The 26249-nt window shown below is 39.2% G+C and overlaps 2 protein-coding genes across 11 annotated transcripts in view; both read left to right on the top strand.

Moving 5' to 3' along the window:
* LOC120555944 (ephrin type-A receptor 6-like) overlaps nucleotides 1-15944 on the top strand; it is a 65948-nt gene extending 50004 nt beyond the window's left edge. For 3 of the 8 annotated variants that reach the window (XM_039795155.1, XM_039795160.1, XM_039795161.1), the window contains 11 exons: nucleotides 1972-2096; nucleotides 2515-2677; nucleotides 6453-6561; nucleotides 8964-9034; nucleotides 11530-11655; nucleotides 12560-12927; nucleotides 13046-13258; nucleotides 13364-13513; nucleotides 13595-13788; nucleotides 13946-14095; nucleotides 15140-15944. In XM_039795155.1, the coding sequence (XP_039651089.1) occupies nucleotides 1972-2096; nucleotides 2515-2677; nucleotides 6453-6561; nucleotides 8964-9034; nucleotides 11530-11655; nucleotides 12560-12927; nucleotides 13046-13258; nucleotides 13364-13513; nucleotides 13595-13788; nucleotides 13946-14095; nucleotides 15140-15254 (1784 nt within the window). In that variant the 3' untranslated portion in view covers nucleotides 15255-15944. Of the gene's footprint in view, nucleotides 1-1971; nucleotides 2097-2514; nucleotides 2678-6452; nucleotides 6562-7189; nucleotides 8272-8963; nucleotides 9035-11529; nucleotides 11656-12559; nucleotides 12928-13045; nucleotides 13514-13594; nucleotides 13789-13945; nucleotides 14096-15139 lie in introns of those variants that run through there. The other 5 variants (XM_039795159.1, XM_039795158.1, XM_039795156.1 and 2 more) reach the window with 5 other exon arrangements.
* Nucleotides 15945-17228: 1284 nt separating this feature from the next.
* On the top strand, nucleotides 17229-26146 carry arl6 (ADP-ribosylation factor-like 6). 3 transcript variants are annotated; one of them, XM_039795164.1, is made up of 9 exons: nucleotides 17229-17383; nucleotides 18537-18691; nucleotides 20257-20318; nucleotides 20528-20596; nucleotides 20684-20778; nucleotides 21069-21198; nucleotides 21312-21367; nucleotides 22072-22084; nucleotides 23040-26146. In XM_039795164.1, exons 2-9 carry the CDS (start codon nucleotides 18572-18574, stop codon nucleotides 23071-23073), a joined length of 579 nt encoding a protein of 192 aa, XP_039651098.1. In that variant the 5' UTR covers nucleotides 17229-17383; nucleotides 18537-18571; the 3' UTR covers nucleotides 23074-26146. The 3 variants fall into 3 exon arrangements, with proteins under 3 accessions (XP_039651098.1, XP_039651100.1, XP_039651099.1); XM_039795165.1 differs by having other exon boundaries at nucleotides 17232-17383; nucleotides 18540-18691; XM_039795166.1 differs by lacking the exon at nucleotides 22072-22084.
* Nucleotides 26147-26249: the final 103 nt, after the last annotated feature.

The raw sequence follows: 26249 nt of genomic DNA, 5'->3' as shown, positions 1-26249 counted from the left end.
AGCTCAAGTACAGGGGGAAATGCCCTCTGGACACATTGAGGAAACATTGAGATCGCATTTGGAGGTGGTCTAGGACCGCATATGTCCACATTCTTATAGCAGTGAGAACAGTTATGTGTCCTTGGCCACATTCACGACTACGCATTTCTCATGTCCCAGAAACCGCTGAGAGTGAATCATGTGTTTTGGATGTTATTATCATACTGTCGGCGATGTGTTGGCGTATTTGTTCCGGCGCTGCCTGCTCTTATATCCCCGGCTATCTGGAGCTCTCTGCAGCACTGTTGGTTTGGAAAAAGCAGCCACCGGTATACGATAACATTATTTTTAGTTTCATAAAACCTACCCGAATTCACCAATATGTAGGATATTATTACAAACATTCCGACTAACGCTACATAACTCCTATAAGCGAACATGCTACATAAAATGAAGCAGATATAGTATAGAAACTAAACTTTTGTGGCTTTGTGTAGTTTGGGGTTCATAAAGAAATGCATGTTCACAAAGACTGAATTCATGCATTCTAATATAAAAGTTGGACACCTTAAATTTACATATTTGTCTCCACGAGTGTGCATTTTTGCAAGAGTCAGCATCAAACTTTTGCTTACTGTGTGCACCAATTTTCTCTCTGCTCTTTTTGTTTTGTTTTAATACAAGTCAAAATGGTCGAGTTTCTGGACTGTGAAGCATCATGTCTCGGCCGAGCTGCTGCGAGAGAATCTTAGCCTCTCGATAAATTGTAAAAGTCGCATCTGAAGCCCAATGCGTCCGACTTGATACAGCAACACGTCACTTTTCTGAAGTGCCACATCCGGTCTGTGGCCTTCTGTGTGTAGTAGGTTATCTGCTTCTTCTGAGCGTGACGACCAATCTGGGCTGGAATTTGTATTCCAACAATGATCTCCCAAACAGCACGCTCGACAACAGAGGGACTGGATCTATTAGTTTGCCAACTCATATTCTGTTCAAGCGAAGGCTTTATGAATAATTGATGGTAAATATTTGAATCTCTGCTGGGTGATTTTGTGTCTCCTCAGCAGCCTTGTGCAAAATATTCCCCCAAATTCAGCAATAATGACAAACATGATGAACAGTTGCTGTAGGTCTAGTGGTTTAGTTAACAAAAGTGTTTCTCTCAGGCCACACATCATACTGGAGCTGGACAGTAAAATGGTTTCTTGGCCCTACTTTCCCTTTGGATATTCGTGTGATACTAAAACAATTTATCTTCCAAACTGCAATAAGGTTGTTACATTTCTTTTAAAGTTGTTTCTCTTGATATTGTCTTCTGTAAGCTGGAGAGTGGAGAAGTTACATATACAGGATGCACTTTTCTTAGGCTCTATTTCTGATTTTCTTTCCAGTTTGGAGTTTTGAAACTTTTTTTGTTCAATGGTGAAATTTTTTGCTGGAGATACTTTTAAAATGTTTTTTTGCGGTCGTGTTTCTGAACTCAATGGATTCAGTTAGAGTTCTCTGCAGTGGCCTGAGCTGTGAATGGCTCAAATCACTAATTTCACAAGTACAACTTTATTTGTCCCTAGAGAGTGCAATTGGTTGGGCAGCAGTGACAACAGAAATAACACAAAATCAATGAAATGCAACATAAGTAAAAAACAATATATATATATATATATATATATATATATATATATATATATATATATATATATATATATATATATATTTACCAAGCGTGGTTGCATGGTCAAGCTAATATTACCTTTTTCTATTTGAGTTCAGCAGTGAGATGTTGATTTCCTCATTCCCCTGGACCTCTGGGTGACTCAGTACTGCTGAAAACTTGCATTACATTTCTCTTTCTAATGTTTTTTCCCCAATCCTGTTCCCAAGAATTACTCTTTGGCACACGACCCTTAGTACATAAGTTAGTCACTAAGTCAAATAGGCTCATTATTTTGTAATCACATGCTGACACCCTGCACTATTTGGCTGCATCTTCAGGTCCAGCTCTGGTGGGTGTAGTCAGGAAAGACTGGGCCTCTCAAAACAGCATCGCCCTCTCCTGGTCAGACGTGGAACGGCTGCCCTCAGACATAGTGGACTATGAAGTCAAATACTTTGAGAAGGTAAAGTCTTTTATTGTACTAAATTAGACAGAATTTTTTCTTAGACCATGTTCATGTAACATGTGTTAATTGCTTAGTTGTAACAGTGGTTTGTATTACAGATATTTTAGCACTGAAATGCACCTAAGTGATTACATATACAGAGAACAGTCACTGCTTACAGAACAATGTTGTTACCATGCAGAAACCCAAATGGCAGTGCAGAGCCTCCATAATGTAACGCTGTCTCCGTTTTATTCGCCATCTGCTCTGAAAGTTAATTGGATATAAACGAGGTGTTTGCTTCAAACGTTGTTGTGATAATGGGTTTATGCAGACACATGTTCGTCTGTCTGGCCAAAACTTGCCTTTTGTTTATCATCTCTGGCAATCTGTTTCTGTTTTTTTTCTTTTTTTTTCTTTTTGTTATTTTTTTTAGGAGCAAGAGCAGCTGAGCTACTCCTCAACACGGACCAAAGCCCCCAGCGTGGTGGTGACGGGCCTCAGACCCTCAACTGTCTATGTCTTCCACGTGCGCGTTCGCACTGCTGCTGGCTACACAGCGTACAGCCCCAACTTTGAGTTTGCTACTGCAGCTGAGGGTACGACTTAGGGGAGCAAGCATGCCTTTGGGTTTTATACTGGCTGTGTTTTAGGGATGAACGGCACTGATATTCAGTCATCCAGTCAGTTAGATTTGTGTTGAAATTGTAATGGATATAAAGTTTTGTTTTCAAACAATGCACAGGAAAAGAAAGGAGTTTTTAAAGCCAGAGATTTGAAGCCGTCGGTGTTGATCAACAACCTTATGAAATCTATGGAGACATTTTATGGTCATTCTTTGCTATGGATCAGTGAAACCCATCAGTGCTTCTTCAGGCGTGAGCCATTTACTTAAACGTTTATAAGCTCTGTAAGTTTCTGATGCACACATAACGCTCTGCTGATTCTAATCCTGAAATATGCAGCAACCTCTCTTATCCTCCTACAAGATACACACTGTAGGTGACAAAGATGTAGATGTCCGCCTTCACATTCTCATACTCCCATATGTCAGTGCATCTGACAGAAGTCCATTTATATACTCGGATTGTACAAATGTGCCATCTTCTCTCTCACCTTATTCAACCCATACAATACTCACTCACACATAGTGTCATGTCACAGAATGTTTTACTGGTTTACCTTCATTTTACCAACAGTTGGGAGAAGTCCAACAATATTAAAATGTCCTCATTTAAATGTAAAGATAAATGGTACTTTGGATTACTGAATAAATGTGTTAATTTTCACAGATGTCACTGAGATGTCAGTCCATTCAGGGATACATCAGGAACTATTACTGGCCTCTGTCTCCTGCTACCCCTGAGTTTTTGTTAGAAATACATAGACACACCGCTAAAGATAATGTTACACTGATGCGCAAAAATGCACAATCAAGGAGATACAATTATTCTTTACCAATACCATGTCATGCCAACTTCTATCACAAAGAGAAAAGCAATTTCTACTGTAAGTTGTGTCGTAAGGATATGTTTGATCAAAACCTTCCTTCAAAGATATTTTTCATATGTATTTTCTGTTTGTTTGCTCACAGGCAAATGTGCAGAATAGTTCAAGAGAGCGTAAGTTTGGCAGAGATGGGAAGTAACGAAGTACAAATACTTCGTTACTGTAGCCTGCTTAAGTAGATTTTTCGGATATTTCTACTTTACTTTAGTATTTTTTTTTTGTGGCGACTTTTTACTTTTACTCCTTACATTTTAACACGAATATCGGTACTTTCTACTCCTTACATTTTAAAAATTGGCTCGTTACTTTAGTTTTGTACAAGAGGTCGTAATGTCGGAGAATAGCGCGGACACGCGCCTCACACCGCGAGCGGGCGCGTGCGCCACACAGAAAAAAGTGAGAAAAAAGAAAGAGAGACTGCTGTCCGGAGGATAATCAGTTGAGATCGTGTGTGTGCGTCCTTGACAACTTTAAGTCGTATAACTTATGTTGTCAGTTCATTTAAGCCTGTTGTTGTATTGGTCTATAGTTCTTGCACAGTTAAAGTAGGCTAGCTAGTGATTTAGTTGTTTGTGTTCTTCACCTGTTAGCTAGGTTTCACGTTGCTTGTAAAGCATCAAAAGAGAGAAGTTGTCTCTGTCCGTGTTTTACAGACACACCTGGAGGGGGGGGGGGCGAAGTTGGAAACCAGCATCAGTTTTAAATACTGTCCTAATCTAGTCCTCACTAACAAGTTTCAAATAATTTCACTGGAGTTACCGTTATTATTTTTCACGTAATCAATACCCAATTCAATTGGATGGGAATATACTGTAGGCTACGTTGCATGTAACGCACCACTACAAGACGACTCGAGAGATTCGGCCGCATTCTGCATTCATTTGCGGCAAATAATTGCAGCTTGATGGTGGTAACGTTAGCACTAGTAGTGTGGACGGCGACATGATTGAAAATGAAGAAAACAGAGATCCCAGAGATTGGGCAGACAAGCAGCAAGACATTCCCAATCATCCCTGGCCTTATCTGAGAGAGATGTTTGAGATAGGCTAGGAGGCATCAAGTATGACTCCTGGCCAATGTGCTGTATAACTTTATGGGGAACTTCTTAATTAATCTATGTTTAGTAATTCATATTGTATCCTTTATTTTCTTTCTATATTTGAGCACACACACATACATGTACATTCCTTTAAATGTTAAGGGGACGATTAAAAAAGAGAAATGAGAATCACAATTGAATTCATATCTTGCTACTCAGTCAGAATCTTATTAAGCTGGAGTCCCAGTCTCTGTCACAATAACCATATATGTGATGTTTGGCAGACATCCATTTAAAATGTAGACAATGGCATATAAAGAGCCTGGTTTTATGTCCACTGAAGTTTCTCATCTTGCACTCTAGTAACGTGTGTGGTCCAGGTAGCTTTGCATAAAAAGTCATTCACAAGGCTACTTTTACTTTTATACTTTAAGTACATTTCAAAGCCTGTACTTTTGTTACTTTTACTTAAGTAAAGAAGTTAAATCAGTACTTCTACTTTTACCAGAGTATTTTTTAACACAAGTATCTGTACTTCTACTTAAGTAGGGGAAGTGAGTACTTTTGCCATCTCTGAAGTTTGGTGTGTAAGAGTTACGAAGAAGACAGTTAATAGATGTATGTGTAAAAGCCAAATTTCTCAGTGTACCGTAGAGTGGTGATTGGGCCGCATTTTTCTGTCTGAGCCTGGCCGGGTCCGACCCGAGCCCAACAGGCATTAAGATATTTATGCCCGGCCCGAGCCTGATGCAATTAAAATCTATTTTTTTTTCTCATACTAATGACACATATGTAGGCTACGTTTGTTTGTGTGGAAAGCTTTTATTAAGCAACTGTGAAATGTCAACAGATGAGCGCATCAGCGCAAACGGGGCAACAAGCGCACGTTAATAAGATGTTCAATTTAAAATGATCAATGCGTTAACCTTTCCTGATAGCTTTGTTTCCGGTCTTGGTCAGAAAACCAGGGAAGACTCGTTACCGCCAGGCCCGACGTTATAAATGAGTAACGTCTGGGTTAAAATCCCATTTCTGGTGAGCAAATGAATAAACTTGGCTTTCAGTCTGGGGTTTATTTCCGGACACTGCACACACTGTGTACAAAACTTAAACTTATTCCACCAACTCTACTCCGCTGGCATCTACACGTCTGCTTCCTCTTTCTCTTCTCTCTTCTGACCACTTTCCACACACACACACACACACACACACACACACACACACACACACACACACACACACACACTCTGAGCTCTCTTAAAGGAGCAGCACCATTTTACAACAAATGCCTTATAGCGCTGATGTGACTGAGCCCGACCCGAACCCGAACATCATTTCTAAATATCTGTCCAAACCTATCGGTCCCGTCGGGCTCGGGTCGGGTATCACCACTCTAGTGTACAGGATTAACTGCTCATGTATTTCAATCTCTTTCTGGGTTATGAAAATGCAGTCTGATTTAGGTCCTGAATTCAGCTTCAGAAGCAGAGCAGTTAACAGTAATTTTAAATAAGCTATTTATATGATTAATGTGGTTGCATTGTTCATACTGTAGATGTGTTTAAGAAGGGAAACCTGAGTGAGCATAAGGATACTATAAACTGACTGGATGCCTTCTTTTGCATTTTCATTAGTGATAAATATATATATATTATAATATAACACAGAAACTGAATATCAATTTCAATCCACTCACTGTGTTCAGTAAATTGCAATAGCTGCGTATCGCCAAGTAGTGTGTCAGCTCTCCAGTTTGAAACTGTGGGAGAGAGAGATTGATGTAACAGCTACTGACTGGCCTGGCTTTGCTTTGTTCTTACTTTCAGCAGATCCTGATATCGCTGATCAGGGTCAAGTTCTTGTGGTTGTCACAGCGTCTGTAGGAGGCTTCTCCCTGTTGGTCATCCTTACCCTCTTCCTCCTCATCACTGGACGGTAAGTCTTTGATGCTGGCTTATTGTTAACACCGCGCGCGCACACACCACACACACACACACACACACACACCTCTGCGCTTCTCCTCTCATAATCTCCAGAGTGACGCTACCACCAGAAGTCTCTTAATGGACTCTCTGTTTGCCACCAGCCAGACACTCTTATTTTCCAAATGACTGAACCAATTTTCTGCCTAATTACTCAGCATGTAATGCATGTACCAGCAGTTTGCTCCATTCCATTAACTTCCTCAGGTTAGCTCAGACCGTTGTCTTCAGTCTGCCTCTTATTAATAAACAATGAAAAATGGCCCTGAATCTGGAGACAATTTGTCTGGATTTTGAACTAATTATGATACAGGCTGAAGTGATAATCTTTGATCACAGCATTTGCAAAATAAAATCTGAACTCAGAATTGAGAGCAATGTGTCTCACTATAAAGAAAGAAAATAGATTCAGGTACTTCCCGGACAACAAAATGGTAGACATCGACAACTCTCGACATCTGGCCACCTTTTTGTATGCTTATCCTAAATATTTCTTGCGTTTATTTTGTAAAGAAGAAAAAGGCTAGGAGAATCATTAGAGATCCAAACCACCCGGGTAACAGACTTTTCTCCCTGTTGAGGTCGGGAACAAGGTACCGGATACTCCAGGCCAGCACTGAGAGGCTCAGGAGGAGCTTCTACCCTCAGGCCACTAGGATCCTAAACGAGGACACTGACTAAGACTGCACCCTACATCATACGCATATATCTATTTATTATCTGTTTTTTAATGCATAAATTGAAGGAACTGACAGAATACATTTCGCTGAAATTGTGTTTTTATATGATTTCACGTGACAAATAAATAAATTGATTGAAGCTCGCTCATGCAAGTGTTTCCAAGTTGGATTTACAAAACTCTCAACTGCACAGACTTGTCGTCAATCGATTGTTTCAACTTGATGAACGCCTCCCATTAATGACCAGGTGTACTGTATGTTCTTGACATTAGATCATTAGCATAATCAACGCCACCAAGTTGCCAAATAAGGCTCAATTTGTGGAAGAGTTTCATTATCGAAAAAGTTACTAAATTGAATTTAAACTGCCTCAGAGTAAGGCATTATAATTCTTATCATTTTAAGTGTTTTTCTTTCCTCTGTGGAGGAAGGTAGACTATCTGTACATGACTTGTACAACATAAAGCAGCTGGTGCAGTCTGTGCATGTACTATGATTGTGTCCATGTGGACTGGTGACACTCTGTGTACTGTATGTAGGTATGTATGCATGCACTATGTCAGTGTTTCTCAAATGGGGATACTTTGGAGTACTGCAGCGGGTACGTAAGATTTTTTTAATGCATAATTTCTAAAGTAATTGTGCTATATTAACGAAAGACTTCAGTGATGGGTTCTAAACGTTCAAAATGTAGGCTAGCATTTAAGTGATTTTCAGTTACAAGGTTGTTGTTTAGCCTAAACAGGCGCAGCGTTTTATTGTACCTCTTTATATTTGTTTGTTTTTTTTCTAGCAAAAATGTTTTGCGCTGTTGAGGGGGTACTGGGATAAAAGATAAATTCAGAGGGGTCACATTATTGAAAAAAAGTTTGAGAACCACTACACTATGTTATGTTGTATTTCCTAAACAGCAGATACTGTATGTTTATGTGTCCAGGACAAATTTTCTTCGGGACAATAAAGTCTATCTTATCTTATTGTTATCTTATCTCTAATTTCTCTTTGACCCAGGTTCAATTGAGTCTTCATATCAACAAAGTGTTTTTTCTTTTTAAAACAGGCTTATAAACAACATATAAATAAACTCTTCTAAAGTCAAAAGTTTCAGGATCAGCACATAATCCACAGATTACATTTTTAACAGGCAGCCTTATTCTGTGTGGTTTAAATGGAGGGTGCAAATTGCTCTTTTTGCTTAATACTAGTGTTTGATTGTTACTTTTGTCCTGACCCTCCCTCTATGGAGACTGAGCCTTGAAAGCTTTGAATTTGTGGGACTGTGAATAGAATAAAAACTGGAAAATGGAAAAAGATAAATAAGAAAAAAAATAAGAAACTACATACAGGCAAGAACAAAAAATTGCTCTAAATGAATGGGTTATAGAAAAGAGGAAAATGGCTGTCTGTTTTTCCACCAGAGATGTCTTTTCAAACTAAAAGATTGCAGTTTCTGCTGTCAGAACAAATTTTCCACTTTTTTGTTGTGATGTCATATTTGTCTTCTGCAATAATGTCAACTAATTTACTGTGTTGAGCACAGAACACCGAGAGGGTTGCTGGCAAAAAGAGACAGAGACAGTGAGGAAAAAAACAGGGGATGTACTCTATAGGTTTTTTTTTTTATGTGGTGATGAAGGTGATTCTTACTCTGTGGCAAACTGGTTCACCTGTACAGGTGTCAGGGGTACATTAAAGCCAGGATGAAGTCGGAGGAGAAGAGGAGGATTCGCTTTCACAGTGGACATGGTACTGTATTGTGTGTGTGTGTGTGTGTTCTCACACTGGTGAGCTTGCATTCAACAGATTGCATGTTCCAACCATAGACTGTATATTAATGGACAGCGCATGTGTCACCCATTGGTTTGTGGAGATCTGCTATCCGTCGTCGAGTTTGCCGTTACGGGCGCAGCCATCCTGGTTGCAGATGTGACGATTTTAGACGAGAGGGAGGAGTGAGGGAGGAGCCCTTACACTCTACGTTACGTTACACACTTTCACTGGCAATCACATCATAGCCACGCCCTAAAACACCCCCTGCTTTAACACCGATTTTAAAATCAACGCGACTCATAATTCAAAAAAAGAAAACTTAAAATTATTCTGTGTTGCAGAAGACTTAAAACTAGCGATTGAGACCATAAACTCATTATGAAAATGTTTACTGAGGTAATAAATCAATTGAGAAGTGGGTCACTTTCTCATAGACTTCTACAGAAACAGACCTCATTTTGCAACCACACGTGTCGCCCCCTGCTGGAATTCAGATAGAATGCAGGTTTAAGGCACTTCCGCATTTGCAGCACTTCGTCGAACCGGATGCGTTGTCCATTAATTTTATACAGTCTATGGTTCCAACTCCCAAGGCCTTAGTTACGACACGAGTGGTCACAGTTTGCCTTGGAGTTGCAATTTTTTAATGCAGTTTTTTATCACGATCCACCACTCGCAGTATCTCATACACCTAATTATTGGATTGTGACAAAACGTGGGTAACCGCTGTTCTGTTAAAAGAATTACAGGATTGAACCAAGTGTGGTGTACAACTAGAGATAAAAACAGGGTTATTGATTGGCTCCATAGGGGAGGCGTGTCATTCTTTGGGAACAAAATGGTGCCCTGTAATTTACTAACATAGTTCAGTGAGAGCTCCTGTAGGATTGGATCTGAGGCCTGCAGGGACACAAGTATGGCTCCTGAGACAAATCTAACCATTCTATCATCTGTGGGCCTAATTTGGGAATTTTGGATTGATCCAAGAATAACATGGAAGACTGAATGAAAATATTGTAACATGCTGACAAGCTCAAAGGTGTTTTAAGCCTCCAATGTCGCCTTCCAGGCAGCTAACCCTAGCCTTAACCCTAAACAACCATTGCCGCGCTGCCTGGAAGGCGATGTTTGGGGCCTTTTAAAACACCAAACACCTGTTGACAAACTAATCCCTCCACAGACAAACACACAAACATATTTTGCATATCATCAGTCATCTAGTTTTCCTTGCAGCACACGACAAAGATGGATAACGGTATTGCCAATACAAATATGCATTCATTAACCCTTTTCTTCAAATATTAAGATTTTTTTTTTTTTTAATAGTTATAATCCTTGCCTTCCCCAGCCTTTTTTTTGTTGTCTGTTCTTTGCTGTTGTGTGCTGCGGAGGCATCACCTAGGCAGGTGATGCCAGCAGGTTCAACAAACTGAAGGAAAAGGCTTGTTCTATTATAGAGCTGAGGTTAGACGCCCTGGAGACAGAGGTAGAGTGTAGAATCCCAACTTGAATCTATCTCAGACGAAACCTTCAACGCTGTACAATATGAGCTGACACAGCTATAAAGTACATTTAGTCCCCAGCTCATCTGCTCGAGGTGTACCAGGGGTTGCTTCAAGTTATCATTTGTGCCAGTCATCATGCTCAGTGCTCACTGCAGCAGCGTCCCCAGCCTAAGCCATTGAGGAGGATGCTGAAGCCTGGCTGCCTGCAATGTCTTTATACACTGCTCTTGGGCATTTTCTGAGCCCTTTTTTTTGCCAATTTTCTCCATCCCTTCAAACATCACAGAAACACCTTACAGTATAAAAGAAGCAAATACACCATGAATTCTGGTCTCATACAGTTGAAGCAAGAATCAACGTCTCTCGCACAGCCTCAACATAAATGACATTATATGCTTCAGTATATCAGAATTTACTGCAGGGCTGTGGTCCAAAGACAACGTGTTTATGCAGGCAAAACCATTCAAATGAAAGATTTCTCCTGCATTTTGAAAGAATTATGTAAAGTAAGTAGTGACGATGATGTGGTTCACAAAACAAACAGAAACAAAGAATCGGTAAAATAATGGGAAAGGGTGTTATACGTGTAGAGTAAAATGTGCGAAATTAAAGTTGTGTTTAAGAAAAGTTTTTTAAAATCGGGTTTTACTATATACGATACAATCAAGCTCTGTAGTACTTTATTTCATCGTATTGCACAGGTGCTCATGTTATTGTGTCCATCTCTTGTATGTACAAAGAGAGGCACAAATAATCTGATATGCATGTGTACTATGTTTCTATTATTATTATTATTATTATTATTATTATTATTATACTGTATGAAGAGCTAACAGTGCCAACAAGCGAATTTTCGCCATGTAAATTTCTGCAGATTATCAGTGCGTTTGCGGTGTGTGTGTGTGTGTGTGTGTGTGTGAAAGATTTAAATTTTATAATAAAAGTAAATATTGTATTCTCTTCCAGTCCCATTCTCTGGGATAAAGACCTATGTGGATCCAGACACGTATGAAGACCCCACTCAGGCGGTGGAGGAATTCGCCAAAGAGATAGACCCCTCATATATATGCATCGAGAGGGTGATTGGTGCAGGTAAAATGGATACACATAAATACTGTATGTACACCAATGTATACAGGCTCATAATTATACTGTATACTGTACATGTGTTTCCTGTATTTATGGAACAGTACAGGCGTCACCTGTGTGCAAGAGTAATACATAACTTCATATAATGCATGACTGCTAACCAGATAGAAGAGGTTATTTAGTGTGTGCAATTATCTTAATCTGGGTATTTCCTTAAGTCCTATGTAGGATTACACAGGCATATTGTAGAAATGCCCTAGTGACGATTGCCTAGCACTGGTAGCCTGGTAGAGAAATTGTCTCATTTAATGTTGATTAACATTTTTATTTTATAAGAAATGTTAAACCTCATAAAGTTCAAATTAAATTGTTTTACAGCCCCTCTTAGCAAGCTGATTTTAAGGTAGTATATAGCATGATACCTTAGGTGCAAAGCCAGTGCTGCTGACTATAAATAATAATGTTTGATGGTTCATTAAATCGAACAGATTGGGTCTGCTATTTAGCCCATGAGTAATTATGAAGGTGCCTCCTATTTGCCTAGTTTCTGTAGCATGGGTTCCATCTGGTGGAGTCAGTGTGTACTTCCAGATGTTTAAATGACAAGGCAACTGCAGTCTACTGTTGTGTCTTTACACATTTCTCTCTTGTTTCAGTTACAGGTTTTAACTGATTTACCAACTGTGAATCATAATGTGTATTTTACCTGATTTCTTTAAGCAAAAACATACATTTATACTTTACAAAGAACAGGAAATAATGATAAAATTATATGGGCAGCAATTACTGAATGTATGTATTGTTTTTATTATTTCATGGAGTTGCAGTAAAAGTACAACTATTGGGAATAAGTCCTATGATGTATGAAAGACAGTGCACCCTGTTATGTATTGTGTTGTTTTGACAGGTGAATTTGGAGAAGTCTGTAGTGGTCGGTTGCGCATACCTGGAAGGATGGACATCGCTGTGGCAATAAAGACACTTAAAGGTGGCTACATGGAACAACAGAGGCGAGACTTTTTGCGTGAGGCTTCAATCATGGGACAGTTTGACAACCCCAACATCATCAGGCTGGAGGGAGTGGTTACTAGGAGTAAGCTCTATATGTGTATCTGTCTGTGCTCTTCTCTTCAGCGTCAGTTCACAACATTCTTTACTTTAGTCTCTTTTCTCTGTTGCTCATTAAAATCCTGTCTTTTACCTTTTTCCTCAGGCAGACCAGTAATGATAGTCGTTGAGTACATGGAAAATGGAGCACTTGATTCTTTCCTCCGGGTGAGAGGAAGACATGTTCACAGATGTTCACCTGTTTCCTGAAGAAATATTGTCCTCCATATATCATATGTTTGTCCTCTCTCTTTCTCTCTCTTTCTCACTCTCACAACCATACCAGGCACGTGACGGGCAGTTCACAGTGCTCCAGCTGGTTGGCATGCTGCGCGGCATCGCAGTAGGCATGACCTATCTTTCAGATATGGGTTACATTCACAGAGACATCGCCGCTCGTAACATCTTGGTGGATGAAAACTTGGTGTGTAAGGTGTCTGATTTTGGCATGTCCAGAGTCCTCGAAGATGATGAACCTGAAGCGGCCTACAATGCTACAGTAAGTGTGGATCTAACAGTTACTGCAGGATATTACAATCTGACAGTTAGGAATGTTGAATATCTCTTTAACCCAGCTTATTTTGTGTTGTTGTTTTTGCGTCAGGGAGGAAAGATACCAATTCGCTGGACGGCACCAGAGTCTATTGCTTATGGAAAATTTTCCACAGTTAGTGATGTATGGAGCTACGGCATTGTCATGTGGGAAGTGATGTCATATGGCGAGAGGCCCTACTGGGAGATGTCCAATCAAGATGTAAGCTGCTGATCACATTAAAACTCAACACAAAAAAAGCATTTGCATTTGTATTTAACTTATTGATGTTGATGATCTCAGGTCATTTTATCAATTGAAGAAGGATACCGTCTCCCAGCACCAATGGGCTGCCCTGTGACACTGCACCAGTTGATGTTACACTGCTGGCAGAAGGAGGCTAACCAGCGCCCACGCTTCAACAATGTGCTTTCTTTCCTGGACAAACTCATAATTAATCCCAGTAGTCTGCTCACTCTGGTGAATGATGTGCAGAGGTAAGTATTAATGTGTTGGAAAATAATTAGTAAAAATTATTTTCGTCTACTGTACACAGTTTGTCATTGAAAACCACTGCCACGGTAATTCAAAGAATATTTACTATTCAGATCAACAATATGCTAACTTGTCTCTTGTCTCGTTTGTTTGTCTCAGTTACCCTGACTCCCCAGAGGACATGCCAGACTACCCTCTTTTCATTTCTATTGGCGACTGGCTTGACTCCATCAAAATGAGCCAGTATAAGAACAACTTCCTTGCAGCAGGATACACAACACTGGATTCCATTTCCACCATGAGTATAGAGTGAGTGAAGCCAAATTATACAGAGTGCAGCTACAGTATGGTATCAAAAGCACACTAAAAGGAAACAACCATCAAAGGAACAGAAACATTGTGAAATTGTTATAAAATTGTTTCCACTATTAAGCTTTGACAATAAATTACCTGGACTGTATGTATGTGTAACTATATCACTACAACTACTACAACAGTAGTAGTTTTTTTTAATTTTTTTTTTTTTTTTTTATGTGTTTTTTGCAGTTTTTTTTTTTTTTTTTTAAAATAAATAATTTTTATTTTTATAAGTTTTTTTATTTTTTTGTTGCAGTATTCTAGTGACCATTTCTTAGTCCCATCTAAATTGTTTTCTCTCCTGTTTTTATGACTTAAGAACAGATTTTGCAACTATAGGTGCCTTAACATTTTTTTTTATCTGTACAACAGCCCAGTTGCCAGGATCATTTTTCTAAGTTAATTGGCCACAAGAGGCAGAAGTGCACCACTTCCCCATGTTCTAAATAGGACTAAAAGCATTCATGTTTTCTCCATGTGAGTTACTTTCTCCATGCACTCTAAACTCTGGTGTCCATCTTAAGTTGAAATTGCAAAATCAACTCATACACCGTTGAAAAATAAGAATTGTTACTTTTTGAAAAATTCAAACTCAGATGGAAGAAAACATGAATGCTTTTGGTCTTTTTTAGAACAAGGGATAGTGGTGCATTTCAGCCTCCTGTGGCAAAAATTAGTATTACAACAACAAACTAATAAAAACGATCTTGACAAGAAAAAAAATGTACCTACCTGCCAAACATTTGTCCCTACCTGTTTCACAAATGAGAACATTTTTAACTAAAATTATACTGGCAAAATCTTTTTCACCTGTACTTAAGTCATAAACACATGAGAGAATTTAGTTTTAGATCAGAATTAGAAAATGGATCACCAGAATTCTCACTAGGTCTTCCGTAGCTTAAATTGACGTTTGCATGTTTGTCATGATGTACAAGTGGGTCTGCTGTTCTTATGAAACTAATTCAAAACTGTAAATCTTCTTCTCCCCTTTAGCGACATCAGGCGTATCGGGATCTGTTTGATTGGCCACCAGAGGAGAATCATAAGCAGCATACAGTCTCTTCGCCTGCAGCTTCACCACATCCAACAGAGCGGTTTCCAAGTGTGAGAACTTCGCACAAAGACAGACTGTGTACACACTGAGTCGGAAACCACTCAGACTTCCTTGGCATCCTCATTCAACTAATTGCACAAACACCAGACTGTTAGGTGTAGCACATGCTGCTCATGCGAGGGCAGTCCGCTGCTAGACACACATGTGGTCTAGTTAATACACACTCCTCATCTTATGGATCATTATCAATACAGCCTCCACAACAACCAACCTCTGTCAGCGTTGGCCAAATGCGGTCTCTTTATTATCTCAGCAACTACTAGCATTCACTTGAATTTAGGACTTATTTTCTTTAGTGTCTATTCAAGTGTTCACCAATACCTCTTCTCTTTCCAAGTGACAATCCAATGGTTTCTATTGACTTTGAATGGTCTCAAGTCAGTTACCTCAAGACCAGAGAAGATGTGGATAGGACAGAAGGTATGGTAATGAATGGTACAGGATGCGATTTTAATAACAACCTTTCCGGCTGGTTAATGAAACAATTCACCAGAAATAAAGATTGACAGAATGGTAAATATACAATCATGTTTTTTTGAACCGAAGACCGCTGAATGTCAAAAGATTTTATAGAAATGTACGTTCTATCCTCATGATAATGCAGTATGTCTTGTAGAAAAAGTCTTGTGAAAGTTGTATGTTTTAATCAGTATGTTTGTTCCTTAATAAACAACCCTATTTTAATAGTTTGTTTTCTCTCAGACTTTAACCACCCCAGGCTCGAACATCTACTGTAGCTCTCTTCAAAGCAGGCTGATAATTTGCTCCTGCACATTAACACACACACACACACACACACACACACACACACACACAGGTATCCATGGATGCACACACTCTCTCACAAACACACACATGCACAATAACAGGGGCCTCTTAATTGTCACTCAAGAGACTGACACGTTTTCTGGACATGAAGAATTGTCAGGTGAGTTTGTCAAACGGGTGCTTATGTTAGGTTATAGATGAAAGGCATGCAGACCTTAATTAAAGAGTAAAGTAATGTGCTATATTGCTTCTGTTATTTTATTTTTTACAAAGGCATTTGATTTTTCTACATTTAGGGCTGGGTTAAAAAAATTCCAATACCGATACTGGTACTGTCATATGTAGTGAGTCAGCTGCACAGAATTCATAAAGCAGGGTATGAGGTGGGGTTTCTCTGGGTTCCGACGCACATGGGTGTGGAGGGTAATGAGGAGGCAGAAGGGGTGGCAAAGAAAGCAGTGCAGGAGGAGAGATACATGTTCAAATTAATGTGCTGTATGGGTTACCAGATTACACATAAATAATGAATAGGTCAGTAAAAGAAATGTGGCAAAATTCATGGGATTGTGAAAGGAAGGGGAGAACTTATTATTCAGTACAAAGAATGGTAGAGAAAGAAAGATGTGATTATAGATGAAAGAGAAGAGATGCAGTAGTTTTATCCAGATTGAGGCTTGGACATTGTGGGCTGAGGAGTGGGCTGGCTCTGATTAGTAAACATCCTGATGGAAAGTGTGAATGTGGAGACAAGGAAACAGTGAAGCATGTATTAGTGCAGTGCAGGAAGTACTCTCGTCAGAGGAAGAAACTTTTCAGAGAACTGGGTGCAAATGGAGAAACAGTTTTTACTTTACGCACTTTATTGAATTTGGACAGTTGGAACAAATTGAAGAAACTGATGGAGTACCTGCGACATATTAGAGTATATAAAAATATATAGATAATTACTTTTAATTAAGTTGTGAATAGCGATTAGAGAATAGCGGAGGGCAGCAATACCATACGCCATAGATGCGTCTAGCCTGCCGGAAACAAGAAGAAGAAATAGGGAATAAAAACATTTGATCACAAAAAAAAAAAAGAAGAAATAGGAGGGAGCCTTGTGGCCTGCAGGCCTGCAGGTGGCAGCCATGAGCCAGCACACTGGTCTCCCAGCAACACGGTGTAAACAACGAGCATGAGAGAGAGAGAGAGAGAGAGAGAGAGAGAGAGAGAGAGAGAGAGAGAGAGAGAGTAGAACTAATACATCCATGGAGTAGAAGAGAAATGAATGAAACGCTGGTTTGACACTGGTCATTAATGAGCTAGCGTTAAGTGCGTCCTGGAAGCACAACCCTACTAAAGCTAAACTACAGGTAAAACCCAGCTCTGCAAAACGGTTTGGGAAAGGATAATACAAGCTAACGTTAGCGGTATCGTCAGCTATCGTATTAACCTTAACTGGAACGCTATAGCTAAGCTAGTTTTCAAACACGTTTAACGTTATCTTACTTCATGCTGTCTCGTGTTTGTGGCTGTCGTGTAAAAGTGACGACATGAAGTGCTGCAGAGGAATTGCCTAACGTTATATAGCTAGCTAGTTACTGCACATGTAATCCCAGCAAACTGAAGTAGCGAATTAACCAAGCGGCTAAACGTTAGCTAGCTAAGGCTAGCTGGCAACAGTAACAACAGGAGATTAACTAACTAGCGAGCTAAATAGCTGAATGTTAATTACGTTAGAACCTAGTAAGAGCCAAGGAATCTTATTAAGAAGGAAGAGCCAGTAGCATTCTGACGTTTGTTTGTAATAGAGCATCTTTGTTAACGATAACTAACCAACCATCAAACTGTTATTATATATATATATATATATATATCAAATTGAATATATGACATAGCTATATGTTCCATCTTTCTAAGATTCCTTGCTAAGACTAAGAGCTCTCTGAGCACGTTAGCTCAAGCTAAAAATGTATGTGTTGATAGCTGTTGCTCTGTAGCATTTACGTTAAATTAGGTGAAATGTCCAGTTAGGAGAGGGTTGGTGTTATGTTAATTAACTATCTTAAATGATCTCAGAGAAACGTTTACGTTAGGAAAAAACAGTTAATGTAATGAAAAGTACAATTTGTTTCAGTCAATCAAAAAAAAGTTCATTCACAGAATTTTGCACACTAGGTTTGCCTCAAAGAAACAAAAGTAAATAAGACGATACGCCGAATTAATCGTTTCAAATAAGTAAAATGAAACATTATGGTTGTTATGAGGCCTTGTTGGGTTAGGAAGTATGCTGTATTAATGTGGGGTATCTACTGCAGAGCACAAATAGGAGCTCAGCACACATACAGCTTTTACCCAAAGCAAGAAGTCAGAACAAATATCGGTGTGGAAGTGCAGAACTATTGCTCTCTGGTAACTGCGTCAATAGAGGTGCTGATGTAAACCTCTAAGACAACTGAACTGTAATCTGTGGAAGAGATGCTGTTACCATCTAACTGTTAAGTATGTATGACCTTTTTTCTTGAGGAGGTGACAGGCAGCTGATGGTTGCTGGCTAGCCAATGGGGCTGTTTGACAGGTTGGCAGGATGGCTGGGGTTGAAGAAGGAGGTGAATGTGCTGTGTCTTGGCCTGGACAACAGTGGAAAAACCACCATCATCAACCAACTCAAGCCCTCTAATGTAAGTCTACCTAATGCCTTCTACAGTGATGTTGCAAAAATAAAGTAGCATTGTAAAGAGTTTCTGACATAACTAATGTAAAAATGTTATTCAGTCACAGATGCACGTTATATTTACGTTTCTACTAAATTATTGATTACAGGAGTTGTGCATCCGTATTACTGCCTTTTCCCCAATTATCTACAGATCACATGTGTATGGTTAATTAGCATTTTCATGGTTAACTGGCAAATAGTACTGGATCGACGGAAGTACATTTCCAGGATAATTGCCTGACATACGCTTCCGCTCTCTGTGTGTTGCCGTTCTCAAAATCGTGCAATAAGGCAGGCCTGCTTGGTTATTTCAGGGATATTTCAAGATTTACAAGGAATATGTTTACGGCATTTACTATCTAACTGGGACGTTTTAGGACAGATTGGTGGGGATTACTGTGGGCAAAGTACACACAGCGTTGCACTGGTAAGAGCAAATTACGCTTAACCATGTATCCAGCTGATTGAAATAGTTCATATAACTGTATTGTGTGAACAGTTAACTTCATTTAATATTGTATGTGCCGTTTTTTTTTTTTGCGGGGTGCAAATGTTCCACCAGAACAAGTTCCTTCCCAAGACTATTTTGCAGAGCCACCGTCTCTGGGTCCGGAGCTTAGCGCCGCCCAAGACGATTGTGATTGGTTTAAAGAAATGGAAACAACCCAGAGCGTTTTTTTTCTCTCCTATACTAGAATATATCTGTGGTGTAGCCAGACCTTAGGCCGGTTACACACTGCACGCGTCTCGCGAGCGTGGCGTTTCTGTTGCGTCTCAGCTGCGTGGATTTTTCTGTGTCCTACATACCAGAAGCGTGTCTGACGCGGCGCTGCTGCTAGGTACAGGGAGGGCTGATCTCGGGACACAGTGCCGACAGATTCAAACTCTGATAAATGGGTAAGTGGGCTGTCTGAACAACTTTGTGTAGCTGTAAAGAGCCTATATAGCCTATCTGATGTTGGACCGTCACCTATCCTACCATTTATATATAGCCTACTGATTTGATTAAAGCAAGACAACGTCGGCAGTATTGACTGCAAAATATGTTACAGAATATTTCGTTCTGTATGACAGGTGCAATATTTGAAAATCTTTTCTCTGAAATTTTGTATTACATTTATATCTACATTGATGTCAAAACCTAGACTTTCAAACATCAATATGTCATTTATTATATGTATTTGTGTCTAAATGACATATAAACATATTTTCCTATTCTATTTTGCCTGGAAACGCTTCCAACACGTCTCGCGTGAAAAATATGCGTCGGTTCTATTTCTAGCAGGCACGCGTCTCACGCCGGCAGTGTGTAAGCTCTAACCAGTTAACATGGGAGCCGAAATATAAACGGACACGCCACGCAGCTGACACGCTCGCGCGACGCTTCCAATGTGTAACCGGCCTTACTCCACAGCGCTGTGGAGATAGGTCTGGCAATGCGAGACTAACTGGCGAGGAATTCAGGACATGTTGCTAATGTGTACTTCTTAATTAGGTTTTTATCTACAATATGCTGCATTTGTCTTCCAGGCCCAGGCACAAGACATCGTCCCAACCATTGGCTTCAGCATAGAGAAGTTTAAGACATCCAGGTAGCTGTTCATCATAAAATAACAATATGTTGGACATTTAATAATATTGGTAGTCCAAAAAATCGTATGTCATCTTCTAATAGTTGCATATTTCTGTCTCAAGTCAATTCATATAATGTTGGAGCTATTCGGATATATTCCGCAATGTTTTTTTCAACCCTATGCAATCGCACTGAGAACATCAATGTTCTTCTCTTCTCTTCTCATAGTCTTTCCTTCACAGTGTTTGACATGTCTGGTCAAGGCAGATACAGAAACCTTTGGGAACACTACTACAAGTGAGTTTGCCAGTGCTACAAAAAACACCAACCCTATTTGCCGTTTGATATACATACTAATTTCTGTGATCGCTTTCTATTTCTCAGGGAAGGACAGGCTATCATATTTGTCATTGATAGTGCGGACAAACTCAGGATGGTAGTAGCCAAAGAAGAACTGGACACATTACTAAACCATTCTGGTATGCTCATGTACATTTAACATGATTCTTGAACTTGGGTTTGAATCCCAGCCCTGTTAACTAGCCCCGTGTCTGTTTCATGGGCAATTTTCAATCTAAACTGTGCCCAATGCAAAGGCAGGTGTTTCTGGTTTTTGGAAAATAAGCACACGTTTTGTTTTTGCCAGTAACATATTTTATATATTTGTTCAAGTTGTTTTGGTTTCACAATATTGTTTCTCATTAGTAGAACTGAATCACTGATTTATACCACTAACTTTCTGACACCACCCCTCTCACTCTCACTACAGATATTAAACACAGGAGGATCCCCATTCTGTTCTTTGCTAACAAGATGGATGTCAGGGATGCTCTGTCTTCTGTCAAGGTCTCACAGCTGCTCTGTTTGGAGAACATCAAAGACAAACCCTGGCACATCTGGTATGAATATACATGCACACTTTCTAGTACTATCTTAGTACGCCAGGGTATTAAAAAGTATTTAAAGGTTGTTTTTTTTGCTTTTTGTAAAATTATGTGTTGATTTGTTTCAGTGCCACTGATGCTCTGAAAGGAGAAGGTTTACAGGAGGGAGTCGACTGGTTACAAGGTATGATGAGATATTAAATTACCTTTCACCCACATTTTATAAGGTTGGTTAAAAAAACCTTTCTATATATGAAATGTTGAGTTTGTGTATAGAAGCAGGATAACAGGAACAAAGCACCTGCCACAGTTTGTCTTACATAAATTCATCTTTGCTACGCTAGCATTTGATTTTACCTGGATATGATGATGGCAAGGTATACAATATTTAATTTAATGGTCATTTGTAGATAAACAAAAATGATGTGATGGACTTACATTATTTCTATAACTTCAAGATTAACATTAGTCACCTAGTGAAGCCATGGCCGCTGTTAATTAGAAGCAAGAACCTTACGGACCATTTTCCAAACCTACAGTGCATTTTATGTATTTTTGTATTTATACGTTAATGGAAGCTCTCATCAATTGGCCTATTAGTTTATTGTTGGATGGTGTAGTTTAGGTGGATACAAGGATATATTTATATTTCCATTACAGTTAATTATTTTTTTATCTTCATTTCAAGCCTTAACAAACAGTTTCCCAGTAAATCCTACAAATGTGTAGAAGTTGAAAAAGTCTTCCACATCGCGTTTGTTTTAATGCATTAATCTGTGTACAACATAACTTTGTATTAACCTGCAAAATGTAGTCTGCTCCACTACGTCAACATCCTTTTCTTTTCTTTTTATTATGTTTAATGCTCTCACTCAAATCCTTCTATAGATCAAATAATGCAGTGAGTACTGGGTGTTTAATAAGTGTTGTTCTTTTTTTGTGTTGCTGCGTAGCTGTAAAAGATTTAATTTAAACCCCCCCCCCACGTCTTTTTCCTTACCACGTTAACTGTGTTATTGTGACTTGAGTCTTAAAGTAGCTGAGTGAACCCCAAGGTTTTCTGAACTAACAGCACAGTACGTCATAAACTCATCACCAAGCTACGGTGGCCGACAGGGGCGAACGCACTGCAATTTAATGATGCACACGCAAATAGACGAAACACAAGCAAATTAAGAAAACATCTTCATTAATTGGACAACACATGCGCAGCATTTAGAAAACGTGCTGCAAATACACACAACACAACCAAATACAGAAACGCACTGCAAATACAGAAATGATGCAAAAAGAAAAGCACACAATCCCCGAAAACAAATGCAACAAAAAAACACGCTGCATCCAGATTACACAACGGAAGTTCTCCAGGCCTCTAGTGGGAGCGCTAAGTGGAACAGCTTGATTTTGCAACGCGTTTGCTAAATGCTGCGCATGTGTTGTCAAATTTATGATGATGTTTTCTTAATTTTTTTTTTGTTTTGTCTATTTGCGTGTGTTTCATAAAGTTGCAGTGTGTTTGCCCCTGTCGGCCACCGTACCAATCAGCTTCCCATTGCATCTACTGAATCAAGGGTCCCCCAGTAAAGGTGGTGCTGATGTCCTATATCAAATTCACAAAGCAGTACTCCACCTGAAGTCTATCCCTTGAGTATAAATGCTCAAGTTTCAAGGCTTGAAAGGTGGCTCGGAAAGGTTGTTGCTGTTGATCCACTTGCTCAGTATGTTGGTTCCTTCCATTATGAGAAACAGTGGTACATTAATTTACACCGATTTTTTTATTATTATTATAATTATTGTTGTTTACATAACTTGCTCTACATTTTGCTGATGAACTGCTTTTCTCACATTTTTCCCAGATCAAATCAAAACCATGAGAACGTGAGGGCATGAGGATGGACACGCCAGAAGTAGCAGCATTCGTGGAATTCTTTTATGAAAGATGAGTTGAGACAGGATAGCGATGTTTTAAATGGGGTATTTAGATGGTCCTTGGGTATGTGTCAATTCGTTAAAAAAATGAGTACATGATTTGATTTTTCTGGAACCAGTAAAAATGCATCCAGCGACAGTGCTGAGTCAATTAGAAACACACAAAATTGGCAACTGTAACACATTTATTTTTGGTGAATTCTTACTTCTCCATGCAAGTGTTATGAGTTTAAAGCTATAGTGCGTAGTTTCTGTCGGCCCCATGAGGAATTCTAAGTAATGACAACAACGCTGTCGGCGCGTCCACACGATACAAGCCTTCCGTGATCGCGCACCGCCCCCACCCTTCCGTCACGCTGTTGCTAGTAGCCACGGAGGATTAAAAAAACATGATGGACTCTTCAGAAGAGGTCATTATCTTCAGCTTCTGCGCGTGAAAGTCACCGGACGACACGATCTTCTGAACACACCCATACTGAGAACTACAGAGAGAGTTGTGTGGAGCTGATCGTCTTAATTGGCTTTGTAGCAACTCATTTGGAAATGGCTTGAATGTAACGGACGTTCATTAATATAAAAAAATGACGCACTAAAGCTTTAAACTGATAAATACAGCTGTCTGAAATTATGGAAGATTCTATTTTCCACTGCACACTTATAAGGGATAAATGCTCTGACCTGCAATTATATGGCCACTGCTTGAGAGCAGGTGACAGTCTTTGTCAAGCCTCCATGCATCAGATATAATTCTAAATAAATGTTGGCAGAAATGTAAAGTACTATGTAATGGGCTAATGCATAAAAAACGACCTGTAAGGAAGGTCCTTTTTAAAAATTGTTTCCACCTCTGAAATATGCCAAATGCATCTCTCTCAGGGCCTCTGTAGATACATTATTATTTGTGTTTGAAGCTTCCCAACAGTTAACTATGATTTCCTTCAGCAAACTGTCATGCATTCCACTGCACATCGCCTTTCTCAAACTTGTATATTGGGCCATCTCACCGTCACATTACTTCACTTGCTTCAGATAATATTTCATGCAGCTCTGCTCATGTTAGATTAATGTTGCTCTTTTTTTGAGTAGCTGTGGAAATATATTTGCCTATTGACGATGAAATGTTTTCCAGGACCCAGTAGATTTTGTTGTATACATTGTTACTTGTAGCTAAGTCTACATGTATTGTTAACTTAGTTGTAACAAATGATTGTCGTAAAGTGAATGTCAAGGTAATTAGTTTGCTTAAAAATCAAAACTTGTCTTTACGAAGCTATTTTTCAACCAGTGTTTTTATCTTTGCCTTATTTCATTGCTCAAAGGGAAAAAAATGTGTAATCAAACAAACTGCATCATATAATTTACTTATCGTGCTTCAGTGATTCAAAGGCAGACTCCTGAAAAGAAAATTCATCTGTCCAGTCAGTTTTTAATGCAAGCCTTTGATCCTCTTCTTTAGTCTGACTGAAAAGCTTGCATCAAAAACAATTTCTGTACAGATCAGACTCTGGGGTTGCTTTTTAGTTTTTGTGCATCACCTCAACAAAGCTGTATAGCAAGTGAGAGGTAATATGCCGACAACTGACAAGAATGTTTGATAAAACATTTAAAAGAAGTGTTTTTATTTGATATACTTTTTGCTTTCATAAAGGTATCATCTGTTAATTGTTAATTTTCAGTACCACAAATAATATAAATTTCAGAAACTACAAAAAGACCTTGTGACACTTGTAACAGGGTACAATCGCTAGAGATCACTAATGGGGGTCCTTACAGTCCCGTTCCCTTTCAGGGCTGTACCATACACCACTGTTTGGTTTACATTAAGACAGGATTTTGTTCATGGTTTAAAATATTAACTGTAGAATGTATTACCAGAGTGTATGTGGAGGATAGGACAAAACAATTCTTTCTTGTATTAGTTTTTGTGAATTTAGTTCTTGAAGTTGTGAATGAATTAAAAGTCAATTCGTGGTTAGTCAGGCCATCTCAACAGATTTACAACCAAAGAAAACTTCACAGATACAAGAAAAACAATCATTCAATTTGTCACGTACTTTATTTTAGCATAAAGACAAGAAACACAAGCCACAAATTCAGCTTTTGTTGCTATCTGGGTTTTAAATGGTTACATCCTGAAAGTTGAATTGTTGTACAGTAGTGTTGCTGTTGCAAGGGGACATTTCCAGTGGAAATTGCCCGATCTGCCTGCGATTTGATTTCGCCCTGCAGCTCAGGCTGGTAACCTGTACATTTATCTATCCTGCTTCTGTTACAAATTTGCGGGGACCAATCACAAACTGGCTTATCCACCTGCCACGCTATTGGCGGGTTTATAACGCGATGACGATAGAGAAGCAACCAAGCAGCTTTTTGTTTACATTCAACAAGCAGCCATCGAAGCGCAGCACTCCATGGCAGCAACCCGTTGATGCCGCTGTCGCTGCTACGTCACCCGGATCGTTGATCTGATTGGTTGAAGGACTATCCAATTGCGTACAGAGTCATTTGAACTATGCCTGTTGATCATGCCTCTTGTGTAGTAGAAAATACAGAGCAGACTCCCCAGACTAATGTTATATCTTAAAAGACTGAGCTTGGTCTGGTGATAGCCAGACTAGGTCCATGTGTTACTTTCAGCCCACTCATATTAGTGTCCCTGTTTAGACCACTGGAGGACGCCCCAGTACAAAATATTCAAATCCTTCTCATAGTGGCTTTAAGGACACCATATTGATTTTGTAATATAATTGTCTATTTCTAACTGTAAGACATTTCAGAGTGATGATTTACTGGGACAAGTTCCATATCCTTCGGCCACCTTACTTTATATTTTCAAAACAAAGCAAGGGGTCCGGTCCTTGTGAGATCACGTTTCATATCCTGCAGACATCTATTTCAAAACAAAGACCCTCTGAGCACAAGTTCACTTTAGCATCAGAGATGTAATATAGATAGTTATCAAATTAGCTCTATGTATGTTGTTTATTACATTGTATGAGTGTATTTTCAAAGAATAAATGCTGTGAAAAATGAATACTGTTTCATGATTTGGGGAAAAATGTCACCGTGGTACATACAGTATGTGACTCATGTTATCTTTTGTGTGTGTGTGTGTGTGTGTGTGTGTGTGTGTGTCT

This window comes from Perca fluviatilis, chromosome 3 (genome assembly GCF_010015445.1).
Source record: "Perca fluviatilis chromosome 3, GENO_Pfluv_1.0, whole genome shotgun sequence".
Classification (NCBI taxonomy): Eukaryota; Metazoa; Chordata; class Actinopteri; order Perciformes; family Percidae; genus Perca; species Perca fluviatilis.
Note: the sequence above shows the minus strand (reverse complement) of the source record. Positions and strands in the feature narration are given on the sequence as shown.

Bases quoted from the DNA above. Each gene is read 5' to 3' on its own strand.
- arl6 (XM_039795164.1), top strand. From the start codon at position 18,572: ATGGGGCTGTTTGACAGGTTGGCAGGATGGCTGGGGTTGAAGAAGGAG. The intron at 20,779-21,068 runs GTATGCTCATGT...CTCTCACTACAG, and splicing joins CACATTACTAAACCATTCTG to ATATTAAACACAGGAGGATC. The intron at 21,199-21,311 runs GTATGAATATAC...GATTTGTTTCAG, and splicing joins GACAAACCCTGGCACATCTG to TGCCACTGATGCTCTGAAAG.